The sequence below is a fragment of the Scleropages formosus genome, chromosome 10 (assembly GCF_900964775.1).
Source record: "Scleropages formosus chromosome 10, fSclFor1.1, whole genome shotgun sequence".
In the NCBI taxonomy this organism is placed as follows: Eukaryota; Metazoa; Chordata; class Actinopteri; order Osteoglossiformes; family Osteoglossidae; genus Scleropages; species Scleropages formosus.
Window position 1 is genome coordinate 30,927,685 of NC_041815.1, and position 16,783 is coordinate 30,944,467.

General features: G+C 45.7%; 1 protein-coding gene across 4 annotated transcripts in view; it reads left to right on the forward strand.

The window, feature by feature from the left end:
* Nucleotides 1-16,783, forward strand: part of kcnab1a (potassium voltage-gated channel subfamily A regulatory beta subunit 1a) — a 49,340-nt gene that overhangs the window by 25,131 nt on the left and 7,426 nt on the right. For all 4 annotated transcript variants that reach the window (XM_018736186.2, XM_029255498.1, XM_018736185.2 and 1 more), the window contains exons 3-8: nucleotides 6,118-6,155; nucleotides 7,728-7,807; nucleotides 8,213-8,257; nucleotides 9,686-9,730; nucleotides 11,111-11,154; nucleotides 11,809-11,895. In XM_018736186.2, the coding sequence (XP_018591702.2) occupies nucleotides 6,118-6,155; nucleotides 7,728-7,807; nucleotides 8,213-8,257; nucleotides 9,686-9,730; nucleotides 11,111-11,154; nucleotides 11,809-11,895 (339 nt within the window). The remainder of the gene's footprint in view (nucleotides 1-6,117; nucleotides 6,156-7,727; nucleotides 7,808-8,212; nucleotides 8,258-9,685; nucleotides 9,731-11,110; nucleotides 11,155-11,808; nucleotides 11,896-16,783) is intronic.

The following is a 16,783-nucleotide window of genomic DNA, read 5'->3' on the forward strand; positions in this document are numbered from 1 at the left end:
CGAGGACTCAGCTGTCGCCCCGGGTCACCGCACCGAGCGCCCAGTGAAGCGTTCGGTGAGAAAAACACGCCGCCGCTCCGCAGCCCACGCGCTGGGGGGCGGGGGGAGGGGCGCTCTTGTGCGTGTCCTCCATCCCGAGCGTGTGGGGGATCGCAGTCAAATAGCTCCTCTGTTCCGCCTGAAAGAGCGCAGCGGAGGACACCTTCGCCATGAATCCACGTGCTTCGCACCGTATTCCAGCTCACTGTCAATGAGCACCTTTGTCACTTCGGTGGACTGCGAGCTGCGTGACCGAGGTCGCGAGGGGGGAGCCGCACGCCACCGACACCGACGCCGTCCTCCTCCTTTCCTCCTATTGTGCTCTGGCTCCACAGCCGTACTTTAACTTCACTAGTGATTCGGGGAGAAACAGGCTCCTGCCTGCGCGAAGGCCACTTAGATTTAGTCATATTATGTGACATTTCTCTCCAAAGACACTATCCATGTTAAGCTACTTGCGCTTGATTTACTTCTGCATACAGCCGAGTAATTTTACTCTATCAATTGCGGGCCGGTAGCGTAACACACCAGGTGCGCCGGGTTCAGAGAGCGACCAGGCTGGGAGCAGAGGTGGGAGGACTTGTGGGTCTTTTAATTCTTACGGTGCACGTTGAGGAAACACGACGAGAAAAGACAACTCGTCACATGCGCAAATGCACGTACGTTCTATGTCCTGTGCTGCGGCAGCAGAGCGGAATTTCACCTGGGATTTACACTTTCCTTCGTTTATTCATTCATCCGGAACCTTCATGCTGAAAGCTCCCTTTCTCCTTCTCTCCACCCTCTTTTATGCCCCCTCGTTGTCCTTTATTGTGTCACTGGCCGGGCCTCATTATCCCAGGTGCAGGTGCCATTCGGCCAGGTTCGGCCTGACACAGTATCTCCATCAGGGGTTCGAACCTAAGTCCTTTGAACGAAAGGTGGCAACTCTCACCGCTAAAGCACGGGCTGCATCTATGAGTGCACAGGTCCGCGTCGTTGGGGCCAATGAAAATGCTGATGGTGAGAACAGACGCGGAGCCATTACCCGTCGTCTTGGAACAAGTTTACGGTCGAACGGGACGCGACAGCCCCGCCGGCACTCTGAGGTCACGTGTTGCCCTGCGGGATCTCGTGTGACATAACTGAGACGTGTCCTGCAGTTTCCCTTGCAGCGAAGCTCCGGTCCGTGCTCCCGTCCCCCATCCCCCATCCCCCAGCTGCGACGCATCTGTGTTATTCTCCCCGGCACGTCCAAGAACGTCCCGCTTCCTGGCTGAGATGTTACACAACATCAGAGCCATCGCTGCTGCCCCTTGCTGATGTCCCATCTATAGAAGAGTCTGAAGGTTCAGAAGCTGAGCAGGAGACGCAGCCCTGGATCCACGTCAAGGTGCTCAGGATGTCGTCTACTGCTCTCTGAGGGCCAACGGTAAACATGGCGTCGGTACGGTACGGTGCAGCACAGGCACTCTGCACTTCCACCGAAGCAGTTCTTTTATTCTTTTGAACCTGCGAGAATTACTTTGAGCTGCTTCAGAACTTTTTTTATTGACATAAGCGCTGAGCGAGCTGCAGTGGAGCGAGAGACGGGCTCCGTCGCTGGGCTTGGCCTGCCGCTTAAATGGGTCAAAGTGGGAACCGAGAAGAACGGAGGAATGGAACCGAGGGGGGCCTTCGATCGCTGCAATCTGCACACTCTTCAAAGACGTTCATCTCTCCTTCCTGCTGATATTCCTCCCAAGCGGCCGTCTGCAAGCATTGTGCGTTCCTGAGGAGGAGGACAGAGCGGCACCCCGCCGTACGGGGACATCTCCTGGAAGGAGACCAAGTCATCACAGCGGGGTAGGAGACCACAGCAGTGGACGAGGGCTCCGGTTCTCAGAGCCAGTTCCTGCAGAAAGGTGGCCTTTGTCTCTCCCTCGGTGACCTTTGACCTTTAAACCTCACACTGGCTCTCTTGGGCGGCTTTGCAAAAAAAAGAAAAAAAAAATCGCTGCACTCAATCTGAAATAATCAAAAAAATTTATGCAACGTGTTTCGCTGCATGTTCTCCGTCCAATCAAAAAGTGTAAAAAAAAAAAAACGGCACTCGTACTTCTTTCGCTGCAATTGTCACTCGGGCCAACATCTGACAAGATCTCACTGAAGCACCACTTCACGCTCCTGCTTTCTCTAGGCACAGATATGTGTGTGTGTGTGTGTATGTGTGTGTGTGTGCGTGCGTGGATTAGACGGAGGCCGTTCCGAGTGGGTTAAATCTGCTTTGATCAGCTGCTGAGTGATTAAACAAGTCAGTGTGTTCTCTGGGTCAGCGAGTTCCCCGTTCGCCGAGGCCACGGGACACATGAGTCAGAGGCAGGGGGACGGCGCCGCACCCTGAGGTGACGCTCTTGTGCGCCATTATAGCCACGTAACTGACAGCGAAGATGAGATGCCAAGCCACCACCCAAGGCATTCTGTGACATCCAGCGGAAGACACACGTGTTCTTTCCACATGTTATAAAACCTTTCGACGATCCAAACATTTCTCCCACTTTATTTTTAATTGCATTTTCTTCCCTCATCATGTCGCTGGAAATGCTGCACTTTTCCGCTTTCGGCCAATAGTTGGTAACGAAACGTACCCGAACAGGATAGTGGTGTGGGGCCGCCTTCATTCCGCTCGCTTCCGCGGTGTTTACGGTTCACATCTTGCGTCCTTGAGTGCCGGTGGTCAATAAGACGACAAACGCTGTAAGTTTATGGAAAGAATCAGTGAATAATGAGCATTAAATAGGTTGACGGAATCTGAGATGACGCATTACTGTTATTTTCACTCATTTTAATTTAGGCTCGGTGTCACTCAGTGTCAATGTCAAATTAAAAGTGAAACTTTTCTTTACGTCCTATAGTTTTGCCCTAGACTTTTTCACAGCCTGAACAGTAAACGAATCAGGAAAAGTCTGTATTATGAACCTTTTGATGATATAAATAATATTTACAGCACAACCTCGGAACAACGGACTGTAGGAGGGGAAACTGTTCATTGCTCTGAAAATCCATTTGTATCTTCATATATTACACGTACGTAGATACTGTGCGCTATACTCAGATACACTTTTGTACACATACATATACGTAAACACTATGTTTTATTATATGAAAATGTAAATATGCACATTCTAATTATTAAAAGTTGCAGAATGCATCTTATTTTGTGATGCCCTTTGGCAATCTCCTCTTTGTAATGATCTCATTGGCTGATGCACAACATTAGCTGGCCCACATGTTTAGCACTTCTACAGGCACAATTTGCAAATATTTGTGCATACTGGTATGTCCTTATGTGTATTTAGATGTATGTGTATCTGTTTATATAGTTTATTATTTTTAATTCATGTTTTTGTTTCTTCCATTAATATTTTTTCCAAAAAATGAAAAATATTTCTCAGGTCACTCTTCATTGTTCCTGAAATCTGCTGTTTCGCAGTTGGACTGTACTTTACAGTGTTCCAAAAACTGATGGACACTGGACACACTGCTGGGATTAAACAGATGACCATTTGATTAGGAGGCTGTGGAAATATCAGATTTTTTCAATAAATTTAAATTATTAATATTTGATCTTAAAAATTAAACAAGTCTCACAGAGAATATTTTATCACACATTCTGACCTGAGGTTTTCACAGAATCTAACCAGCAAATAAAACAAATTCTAGCTTTTACTGATTTTGGAATGGGTAAAGTGGTAAAAGTGACTGGATTTAGGAACAAATCAAATTACAACAGATTTCCAGTCGTAGTTGTGTTCGTAAGTAGAGGAACCGACGGAGGAACCGACGTACTGTTAGAACAGAGCAACTGAGATGGTCCTGGAAAACGAAAACAGTGGATCAGCTGTGACATGTGTGACTGCAGAGAACGTCAGTGTCTGGCTAGCGTGACTCACGTACACAATGGAGCAATCCAGAGAACGTTATGGAAATGCCTCATGTTTCAGTGTGTTTCTAGGAGATTCCGAGGAGCCACGGTGAAATTAGATCATTGAGACTGCAGTCTCTGCACAAAGACAGTGAAGACACCAACTTTTGGATTTTGTCACACTTATAATGCCACATGGTGCACCTACCATGAGAACAAAGCCCGAGTGCAGAATTTAACATTCAAAAGATGATTTCACATCCTGCGACACACAATTCTGAGGATTACGGTACCTGGAGAAAGTAAATAAGTGACGAGGGAAAAATCTACAGCTTTAAGGGAAGGACTTTCCCTGCTGCTATTTCTGGCTTCTCATCCAGAGTCGTTTGATTTTTTTTGCATAAAAACATGCACAAGGAGTCCTCGAGTTTCAATCGCCTGCGTCAGTCAGAGATTCCCTGGTACGAGCTCTATGCAGATGTTACTGTGTAGTTGGGTCACAAGGAACATTTCCATCCCCCCTCCTTATTTGTTCATCCACTGCGAGTCTTGAGGAATTAAACGTTGCTTTCCTGTTACCATCAACAGATCCACACATGTACTGAGGTCACGTCATCACAATAGCAGCCATTTCCATTCCTGTACCAACCGCTGCCCCGGGTGTTCTTCTCCATCAAGGATATCTTTCACGATGAGGTGAATCATGGCAAGAGCAATTGTGTCCACTCTGCATCATGCAGGTTACTGTCTTTCAACATCCACCTCGGTGGTATTGCAACTGCACAAGTGAGCAACAAACATCTCTGTTCATGTCTGTCTACACACTGTGTGTGGGAAAGCGTGAAAGCAGTCTTACAACATGGTGTGCAAAACCTTCCAATCACAAAGGAAACGACATCTAGTGTTTCCTATTAATCGACAATCCCAGCAATGTGTGGAGTTTGCATGACTTTCCTCCAGGTGATCCAGTCTTGTCCATCAGTCTAAGAACTTGAGTTTCTGGTGGACTTGGGACTCTAAACTGCTTAGAGTGTGTTCTACATTGCTGTGCTGCATAGAAGGGTGAATGACTGTAGGAAATGTAGTGCAGTGTATCTAGTGTGGTAAATCACTTTAGACAAAGCTGTCAGCTAAATAAAAGTTAATAATCATATGTGTATTCTGCTCAATGAATCAATCAATGTAGAATGAGTACAGCACTGGCTTACATCCAGGTCCACATCTGTCTTCAGTGACGGACCAGCAGTGTGGTCCAAGTCTCAAACAACATTCTCCATTTCTTGCTGCCGTAGAAGCATTTATACTCTATTCCCCACATCAGCTGCAAGTGGAAGCTATAGAGCAAGGAGGACAAGACAAGTCCAGTTGTGTGCTTCTTGTTGTTAGTTGGCCCATACAAGGTTCTCAGACCCTTGTAAAGACCCTTGTTCTCAGACCCATTTATTGCAGACAAGTACAAAACTGGCCTTAGTCTGGCCAACGGTTCATGTTCCTTATGTTTTCTGAAGAGAACAAACCCAAAATCCAGTGTCAAGGTGATGCACTCAACTCTAAGCGCTCATCTTGAAGACTGAGTTCTGGTGCAGGAATCCGGTGTCATGAAATTGTTGCAGATGGACAGAAAAAGTCAAACAGGTCTCATCTTTCACACTTTGCACAGTTGGTTTTGCTATTAGACACAGGCCCACGATCATTCACACACTCCAATGCTGACCTTGTTATCATGTTTCCAACTAGTGTGACTCGCGTACACAAATTCACACATACACACACATATTGTTCTTCTGGCTGATTTCACTGCCCACGTACTTCTCGTGCAAGACGGAAAGTCGGAGGGATCCAAAGCCATCTGGCCGCTGCTGCTAGTTCAGCGATGCTGTCTGTCTCTGTCGTGCAGATGCAGAGAACAGGAAGTTCCCGTTTCGTGTGTAGATGTGTGTAGTAGGTTCAGTGAGACATAGACATGCTCATCACTGTGTTTGGATCCATCATGGTAGAAAAGGATGAGTAAATGTTGGGAAAGTGGTGGGAAACTGTTGGCCAAGAGCTGGTCAATTCCACAGCCTTGAAAAATTCACCACCCTACCATTTTCTGCTTTGTGGTTGTTCCTGATGCTTCATTTCTCCTGTTCTGTTGCCATGATGTTTTGCAAACGTATAGAAAAAAGCTAATTCATCATTTTTTTTCCTTGCAGGTACATGGGTAACTTTTGGAGGTCAAATTTCCGATGAGGTAAGAGGCATTTTTAATTAAATCGGATTTGGTTCACTATGGATTGATTGTAACTTGCCACGGTGGGCGGCATGCTGGCACAGCAAGCAGCGCTGCTGGCTCACAGCACTTGAGTGGGGCGAGAAGACGTGGGTTTGATCCCTGCTCAGTCTGTGTGGAGTCTGTATGTTCTCCCTGTGTCTGTGTGGGTTTCTTCTGGGTGTTCTGCTTTCCTCCCACAGTCCAAAGACATGCTGTTCAGATTCCCCCATAGTGAGTGAGTGAGTGAGAGAGAGAGAGAGAGAGAGAGAGTGTTCCACTGATGTATGGATGAGTGACCCAGTGTAAGTAGTGTATCTAGCAGTGCAAGTTACCCTGGTGAATAAGGTGTGTGGGCTGATAACACTACACAGAGTTCATCGGTAGTTGCTTTGGAGAAAAGTGTCTACTAAATAAATACATGTAATAAATTCAGTCCAGAATAACTGCAGACTTACATTAACATGCTAGAGAATATTAATTTAGAAATCCAGTTTTGGATTATCTCAAAGATTTCATTTTTCTGGGCAGTGTGAGAGAAACCACCAGGGAAGCAATTTGGACTTTACATTTTCAATGCTGCATTTAGAATTGCAGCACAACTGGAGAACCACACTGGGGTTCAGGAAGCTTCCAACGGGTGCGTAGGCCATGTAGGAGTGAGTTGGCATTTTGGAGGGTTGGGGGTCTTTATGTCCTCCCACACCACAACTCCATGTTAAGTATCCTTCTGGCCAGGTCACACTGCTACCAACATTACACACACACACACACACACACACACACACACACACACACACACACCCCTTTCAAATCCTGTCCCCCAGCAGCCCAAATCAGCATTTTGTGACCAACGGCTCAGCCATAAACTGTCAGACCTCCTGTCTGCTTGTCACTAGTGGTCTGTCTCCTGCAAACACAATGAGAGGAGATGTCTGCAAGGGCAAGGGCGGAGGACTACTGGCATCATCTCCATCCTGTGTCAGAGGAAGATGCTCACAATGACCCTCCAAGATAAATGTTCACCACCAAAATATTCACCATCTGCAAGATTAGGGAGTTGGATAAGGGATTCGACCAAGATGCCATGAAGGGCATGCAAGGCTCGAACGTTTACCAAAAAAAAGACTTTTACAAGTTTACAGACCCTCTATGTCCTTGAGGAGGCCCTGTCCTAATGCAAGCCGAGGAGCTTTTTGGACTTGGTGGCTGCAAGCTCACTTTTCTCCAACTCTCTGGGTCCCTGCTGTATTCAGCTACATTTACAAAATGTGCTTCATTCCGAAAATCAGAAAAGACACTATGCTGTAAAACATGCTCCCTCAGTGCTGGTACAAAAGTCTGCCAAGATCTAACACCACAGGGAGTTGATTTAAAGCAACCAGGCTGATGGAATCTGACATGTTGTTTGTCCAAAGGAAGCAGAAACAAATCAACAAAGTCATTTATTATGTAGAAATTCACTTTGAAAATGATGATCTAGCTGTCCAGGAATGAGCCGAGGATGCTGGCTGGTCGGGTGGAGCCATAATCTGTGACCATTATGTACTCCAGGTTGCAGAGCAGCTCATGACAATCGCCTATGAAAACGGGGTCAACTTGTTTGACACAGCAGAGGTGTATGCTGCTGGGAGGTGAGTCAGCAACACCAAACATATTAACAAGACCACCAAAACTTCATCCTCAGTCTGCTGTAAAAACACACTCACAGGCTCTAAACTGTCACTCAAAGAATCTACTGTGTCACTTGAACACCCTAACTTGTCACTCAAATCTGATATCCCATCACTCAAAAACTCCACTCCATCAGTCAAAAGCTTTACCCTTTAAAAAATCCTGTCCTGTCACTCAAAAGCACTACCCTATCTCTCAAAAGATTCCACCAGTCTTCCGTCAATCAAAAAACATATCCTTCACAACCAATATTATTTTAGTTAAATGCAAAAACAAAACAAACACTTTCCACCTATGAGAATTGTTGCATCTCATGCCTGTGAGAAGACAGGATGCTGAAAATGATAATGACTACTCTTTTTCAGAGCTGAGATCATTCTGGGCAACATCATCAAGAAAAAGTGCTGGAGGTAGAGTTGTGTTTACTATTATCTTCCGTTAAATTTTAGCTGAAAGGCTATTATTATTTATATAGTATGCATGTTTTTGAAAAACATTGGGAAACGCGACAATTTTGATTTATTTGCATGGCTGATGAGGCCTGTCATGGTAACCATGGTAACCAGCGGATGCTTCAGCAATAAACTGGCAGCTTGCATCAAGTTACGGCATTCACGCTTGTTCATCTCTCACTGAGGTGAACATTTGTACGCTGGTGCCACTGCTGAGACTCACACCGGCTGTTTGTACAACTTAACCTGTCCATTACCGCTCAGCGGAGGCATCGGTCCTTCACAGCACTCAGTGGAACATACCCAGATCCCATCTGACTCAGATGACACACATTCTTGTGTTGATATACCCCTCTGTCACACCTGTGTGTGTGTGTGTGTGTGTGTGCGCGCGCGTGCGTAACAAACCATGTGACAACTGCGGCTTTAAGAATAGGATTCATGCGCCTGCTGCCAGAGAAAACATTATGATACAGGAACACAACGCAGGGCGATAGGGATCCAACATGGCTGAGCCTCTCCTTTCGCAGCTCTGCACCCCATTCGTTGTGTGCACGTGTATCACTGGATCAAGCAGGCAGTGGATGCTGCTCAACATTTTCTAATTCATTTCATCATTTAATTCATTTCAAGTTGTTACATAAGTGAGAAATGCAAATAGCGGCAAGCAAATGCAGGACAGTGGGAGGTGCTCAGTGTTCTCCAGTTCTCCGTTATTTACAATTCAGATTAACTGCGGTGCAAAAGGACACAAGGGATGGCATCTGCAAATAATATCTAGGTCACAGCAACAGTCCCGGGCAGCGCATTAAACACAGGAGTCAGCCAGGACCAAGAAAACCTGCACACCTCAAACGTTTTAAACACCCATATTAACGCTGTTCCACCGCAGTACAGAAGACGTAGAGCAGCTCCTGGGCTGCACCCCTGTCACAGACCCAGTTCTTCTGGTCTTAAGTTTAATCCTCCATTCGGTCTGCCTTTCAGGAGCTCCACTTAAGTCTGAATGAATGAATATACACAAGTCATCTATTTATAGCATGTTTAAGGTCTCTGTCAATTATTCTTTATAGTACTTCCACAAAGTTGAAACACGTGTTCGTGTTCAGAAGCTGCTTATTTTTTTCTGCCATTGACATTAAAGAATAGTCTTATTCACGTTTTATTAATGTGATTACTTTGATTCTGCTAAAAACTGGTTTGTATGTGGGCAGGAAAAACGATGAGGAACAACATGCTGCTGATCTGTTAACTGTTTTCACCTTTGAAACACAAATATTCAGTTCACACTCTTTGTAACCCCAGACTATCACCACAGAGACCTGTGAGCAAGATCATCTGAAACATCTCTCTCTCTCTCTCTCTCTCTCTCTCTCTCTCTCATAGGCGTTCCAGTCTGGTCATCACCACTAAGCTGTACTGGGGAGGAAAGTAAGTACTCAGCTGCCCATTTAAAGGCTTAACTTTGGTATGCTAAAGAATGGCATTCATGTAAAACATATCCACTCACGGTGCACTTTATTAGGTAAGTAAACCTGCTTGGTAAAGGTGGTGGCTGAGTAATGGTGTGGGGTGTGTTTCTTGAGACACATCAGGTTTGTTTAGCATCAACTGAGCATAGACTGAATGCCACAAAGTACCAAAAGATCATTGCAGACGAGATCCATCCCTTCATTGGCAGTCCAGCCTTTCTGAGATTGGTACTTCCAGGTGAATCATGTGCCATGTTACGAAGCACTCATGATTTCAGGATGGCTCCACAAACGTGACGATACCTTTATTTTACTCCGATGGCCTGCACAGTCGCCACCTCTCAATGCAACCAAGCATCTCTGGGATGAGGTGAAATGTGATATAAGCAGATTTCATGTGCTGCCAATAAATCTACACAAACTTTGCAAAGATATTAAGCCACTGTGAACCAATGAACATGTAACATGTCCAACATCTTGCTGCAGAATTTATTCTGTTCTAGTGGCTAAAGTGGATCCCAAACCAGTACAAGCAAGGAGAACATATTAAAGTGGGTAATAAGTATACTCTAATTTTGTTTAAAACATTACTTGTCTTGCGAAATATAAAATAATGCCAATTTCAGACTGGCAGCTTTACACAAAGTCCCCATAGTATCTACAGCATTTAGCAAATACGTTAATAGGTTTTACTCCCCGAAATAAAAACAACGTATACAGAAAAAAAAGAATTAACCTGCAATAATTATATGTTTCCTGGGCATCCTCCTAGTAGCCTAGGACACTTAGAGATGTTAAATGAAATGAAACCCCAGGAGGGAGGAACCATCACAGTCAGATACTGGCCCTCACTGCTTGCCAAAGTAGTGTTTCTGCGTGAAGCTCCAATGCCAAACACGTCCCAAAAAGACCATTAAGAGACTGCCCCATTCTGCTGATGGTGTTGTATCTTCAGCATTAGATTAGCGCTCTCCCCGGTAGCCACTTGGTGTTGTACCTGTCACCATTGAGCACTGTCTGCTGACTCCGCAATCAGCCCCCTACTTAGGAGCCAGAGCGCGAGCCCCACAACGCGGTGGGAACCGAGGCGTGAAACGGGTTCTGGGGAAGCGCATGAGCTTTTCTTTGACCGTCAGGCAGAACTGTGAGCTGCACAGCTGCCTTTGCCGATAAGAGCGCAAAGGGCCCTTCCTTCCCTCTCCTCAGCTTATGAAAACGAATCACCCGTTTTTAGAGGAGCAGTACAAGGGCAGCCATGCAAGGAGTGCAGCAAGCCAGGGAGGGGCCACAAGAGGCCCCGGAAACTGTAGACATTTCACATCTCTCGCTCTTTCCGCAGGGCTGAGACAGAGAGGGGCCTTTCCAGAAAGCACATCATTGAAGGTGAACACCTATCTGCGACTGCCTCCTTTTTCCTACAACCACCCAAATTTCTTTCCATTTCTTTCTTGTCTCTATATCTGTCAACTTGTGTAGTTACTGAAACTCCATGTCCTTCGTGGCCATTACAATTAAGTTTTCCAGTTCAGTCTCTCTCACCTTCAGCCTCTGAGGTCCAACATCCCATCATCAGATGCGAGGTATTAAATGAACATCTTACGTGTTAATTAACATGGTCCACTGGGTCAGACCCAGAGGGCAGCAGGTCAAAGTCAGCTATGATGGCTACAGCGCTGCCCAGCTATACTTTGATTGCATGACACCTTTCTATCTGGTGGCTCTGCTGCCAATCATTCCTCCTATTTGAGCAGCTCCTTTATAACAACTCTCTTCACTGCTGCAACATTCTTGTCTAGAATTTGTTTTACAGAATATTCCCCCCCACATAACTTATGATGCAAGTCATCTAAGAAGGAGGCATACTTCTCCTTCCCTCAAAAATGTTATCATATTAACAAAACTTACACTTCCGCAGTCAAATCATGCCGGGAAAATACCTTCAAGGTTATGAGCATCAGAGAAGAGCAGCAAGTTTAAGACAGCAAAGGCTGGCTCACTCTTCGTCTGTCTGTCTGACTGTCTCTCCCGATTTCTCAGGACTCAAAGGGTCCCTCCAGAGGATGCAGCTGGACTATGTGGATGTGGTGTTCGCCAACCGGCCGGACAGCAACACGCCCATGGAGGGTGAGTACGGGAGGACGTAGAGTAAGGGGAAGATGTTGCTGAATGCTTGTTGCACAGACCAGAACAGTAACACCACAGGAAGAATAATCAAGCTCCACTCTTCTTGGTCTGAGTCCAGTTTCCTCACTCGCCTCTCTGTCTATGAGGCCTGCCGAGTGTTCATGTCTCCTATGCGGTATGGTCCTGTAAACTGGTCTTGGGTTAATGGCATTCTTTCAAAATGGCTTTTGTAAAATCTACCTCCATGGGGACAAAGAAAGGTGAGATGATTGCTGCAACAGGCAGTCTTTAACAGTACTGCCATGCATTTGGCATACTGGTTAGAGATGTCACCTGGCACTCACAGGACCTGGCTTCCAATCCCACCTCCTGCTGTAGTACATTTATGTTACTTCACCTAGCAGACGATTTTCTCCGACGTGACTTTCAATGAACGCTATTCAACACCTTATTCACCGAGGTGATTTACACTGCTATACACACTGCTTACAATCAGTTACTCATCCATACATCAGTGAAACACACTCTCTCTGTCACTCACACCCTATGGTGGCTTAGTCACCAGTCCACCTGAACACCAGAGCACTTGGAGGAAACCCATGCAGAGACGGGAGAATTTGGGACGCCACGGTGGCACAGCACCCGGGTGGTGCGAGAGGACGTGGGTTCGGTCCCTGCTCAGTGTGTGTGGAGTTTGCATGTTCTCCCCGTGTCTCCGTGGCTTTCCTCCGAGTGTTCTGGTTTCCTCACACAGTCCAAAGACGGCATATGCCGTTCAGGTTCCCCCATAGTGTGTGAGTGACACAGAGAGAGTGTGCTCCACTGATGTATGGATGAGTGACCCACTGTAAGCAGTGTATCTAGCAGTGTAAGTCACCTTGGTGAATAAGGCGTGTGGGCTAAATAACACTACACAGAGTTCATTGAAAGTCGCTTTGGAGAAAAATAAATGTAAATATGCAAACTCCACACAGACTGAGTGGGGATTGAACACACATGTTCTGACATCACCCAGGTGCTGTAACACTGCAGTGCTACTTGCTGTTCCATCAGGCTCAAGTAACCTTGAACAAAGCACTTACTCTGAATTAACACAGTAAAAATTACCTTGTTGTATAAATGGGTAAATCACTTAAGGGGCTTAATGTCATAAGCCATTTTGGAGAAAAGTATCAGATACAATTAAATGTAAAGTATGTGGAAAATGGGTACAAGAACAGCCTCTTCCACTAAAAGGAGCCAGTGAGGAGAGGAACAGTCAGCTCTCAAGCCAACAGCAGCCCCATGCACCACGGCGTGATGATTCATGTCATTCTGCCATGAACACAGATGTGAGGATGGAGAGAACAGTAACGTTCCACGCGTGCATTACTGGGACACAAACGTGCCAGAAGTCTTCCCCATAGCAGATAAATCTCTCACAGAGGCAAACACACAGTCACATTCAGAGACATGAAAAGCACACTCTGTGACACACAAAAACACAGACCCACACACAAAAGCATCCACATATCCCCTGAAGGTGCAGGGTGATGTGATAAACAGAAAATGCTTTTAGATGGATTTTGAGGATGCTGACGTTATGCACTCCCTGCCTACGCACGTGTGGTTCAGCACAGCCTCCCACTCCACTCCATCAACAGCCTCCCGATGGTTAGGAAAACACCACTCGATGGCTCAGTCTTCAAGGTCACCAACGACAGATGAGGGGCCTTTGGATTGTTCACGCACTGGCTATTGTTCCCACCCTCCATCTCCAAACCCTAACCCTTGGAACCTTGGCAGACCCCTCTAACCAGCTGGAAAACCTCTCTCTCGCCATCTTCCCATTGCCAGTATCAGCTCCATTAGCTCTTTATTGCCAGGATCCCGTGTGTTTAGGTCCCTCGGTAGGACACCGATGTTTCCTTGGGTGTCTGTGTGCAACCCACTGAAGGAGCACAAATTAAGTAATCCAAGAAAAAACAGACACCGGCTATTTTTGCACAATTATATAATCCACGCTGCAATGTAAGTGTTCATCGCACGATTAGCATGGCAGGGTTCACGATCTCCAGCGCTGCAGTGCATTCAACCCCAACACTGCTCTTTACGCCAATCCTTTCATTGATATATTATTTAATTTGACTGAGACATCCTGCTTTTGCTGGTCCTTAATGAAGCAATTAGCAGTTCCCACTCCTTCCCACAGCTCAAAGCTTGGCTGTGCTGCAGCTGAGGGGATTGTGGGTAATCACACATTACTGTCCTTACAGCAGGCTTCTAACTGCCCACAGTGATGAACGATAACTGCTAGTTTATGACATTCAGAAAATGCATCCGTCCTTGGACTTGGAAGTGAATGCTCTGCACGATAATATTAAAAAAGTCACAACTGGTTGCCACGAAGCAAGCTGCTTAGTGATGCTGGGGCTCGCGTAAAGGCTGGAGCCTCTGCTCTCCTGCACCGCATCACAGTTCAGCATAATGCGGCATGTCCGCAAGGAGGCAACGTCACAAGCTGTTTTTGCTCATTGTGCTCCTGCCGCAGAACAGGCTCACATTGGTCTGTTTCAGGTCCGTCCAGCTCTGCAGAGCTACAAAACACGCTCGACACAGCCCACGAGGCGGAGTGTGCTTGGCACTGGTCATCAGTGTGTCAGCCATTTTATTTCCTCATTACGCACATCAAGAACTTTAAATCTGCATATTTATGACTTGGTAAGGTCATCTCCAAACAGGCAACAGAGAGACACACCCAAAGACAGACTCACAATCATTACACACATAAACATACACAAACTGCATCAAACAACACACGCGCTGGCAGACTGACAGTTTTTAAAAAATACCTCTAAGCCTAAATAACCTTCATGGAAGCGCCGATGAGTGCGGTATCCTGCTTACATCCTTACACATTTGCATAAACGTACTTTACATAATCTCATTATGCAAAAAATGTCTGAGCAGCTAAAGCACAGTGGGTCCTTGGTATGCACTAATTGTGCACCAATTGTCTCAAGCACAGTTTAGCAGGAGTGAATCTGTCGGTCAGCCTTTCTCGTGTACAAAAAACTGAAAGGCAACAGATGGAGATGTGGCCGGACTAAGCCCCGTCCTTCCTTTCTACACGAACCACCTCTTTCTGTAATGGGGGCGGCCAAGTGAAGGGGCTGGGCATGGGGAACTGGAGCTACACCCCGGAGCTGTGGCCTCTGTTGGAATTAAAGCACTGATTCACGGCACTTTTTCTCCTTTGCTTCCCACTTACATCACCCATGCTCTCTCACTCCCTTCCTCTCGCTTTCCCTCTCTCCGAATGCCTGTTTTGGCCTTGACTACAGCAAGCCCTCCTTCCCGTATCTCCTTGCTCCTGTTGTTGTGGAACAAACTGCTGCGTATTAGTACTGGAGTCAGGAGCTCAGCACGTCGTCTTAGAGAAGATTGCGTTCTCAGTTCCGAGGTGCAGAGTGGGATTTAAACGATCGCTTAAGACACAGTATTTTACTGGAATGTTACATTACAGCCAGAGTTATAGCGCAGTTTCAAACACTCTCCTGCTCTAACTACAACTTGCAGGCAGTGCTTTGCTAAAACAAATGACACCATAAATATGCATTTGTTTTCAACAGCTAATTTTCTGAATTGTACCATGTTTCCTCGCTAATGAGCAGCACGATCATGAAGCTTAAATTTCATCTTCAAATCCCTTCTAGTCTGACAAGAGCTTTAAAAAAAATCCTGGACTTGTACTCAAAGGACTGTAGCACCCCCTAGTGTACAAACCCCACAGTGCACCTGAAACTTGCGCAACGGATGTTCATTTAGTCACTAGTTTCTCAAATTCCTCCGCCTTAAATGAAACGGACTAAAATGAATATGTCGCATCTTAGTCACACAACATTTAGTCTTCCAAAAGTATCCAAATTCACCTCAATATGTATCCCACGAGTGCAATTAAATCTAGCTGTATTTGAGGCATAGGCTACAATCCCCACACGAGATTTTAGCGAGACAGAACACTAAGTTAGATTTACCTTTCAGTAATCTCTGTACATGATTCGTCCATTTCACTTAGAATAAAATACTCTCACTCATACTCATTAAATAACAACTTTGACCAAGTATTAAACTCCTGGGGAAATTGATGATACCGATCATAGGGAACACAAATACTTAGAAAATTAAATTTTTTTTAATCAGATACGAACGGATTTCATTTCACTCTGCTCACTTTTCAGTCTCGATATTCTGAACATCCAGCCTAGTTTTCAATGAATAAAAAGTAAGTTTCTTGAAAAGTCGATGATGATGACCGTGCAAAATTACGAGGGAAATTTCTACGACGAAAATTTCTGAAGTGATCAGTCCGATGATGTCGCCGTTTCGTCATGATCATGGCGGTAACGAAGCCCTGAGGCGATTTCGTACAACCACGACAGTGAGTTAGATTACTGGCGACCTACTATGTGTACAGCACGTTTAGCCGCAGAAACACCAATAACAGTGACATATGAAAGGTTTTTTTTAAAAAAAAAAAAAAAAAAAAAATCAATACTATATCGATACTCCCCAAAGTGAAGTGAGGAAACCCGCCACCTGCACCTCACCCAGGCCGCTTTAAACCGGTTCTCCCCACTGAGGCCCTCAGTTCTCCAGTAATAATAATTCTATTGCGCTCCTTTGGCGCCGTAAGGAGCAAAACTGTGGAGAAGTTCGTTTTCGTGAAACTTTCAAGTCATGTTGTTTTTCGTCTGAATTCATTGAAACTCTGCTGCGCCGTGGGATGTCGTCACAGCGGGACGTTTTCCTCCGTTTTCTCTTCGTCAAGAAAACGACAACAAAACGTCGTTGCCGCACATTTCCTCACTAAGGTCGGAGAATCCTTAAAGAATCCTTTAAATGCTTT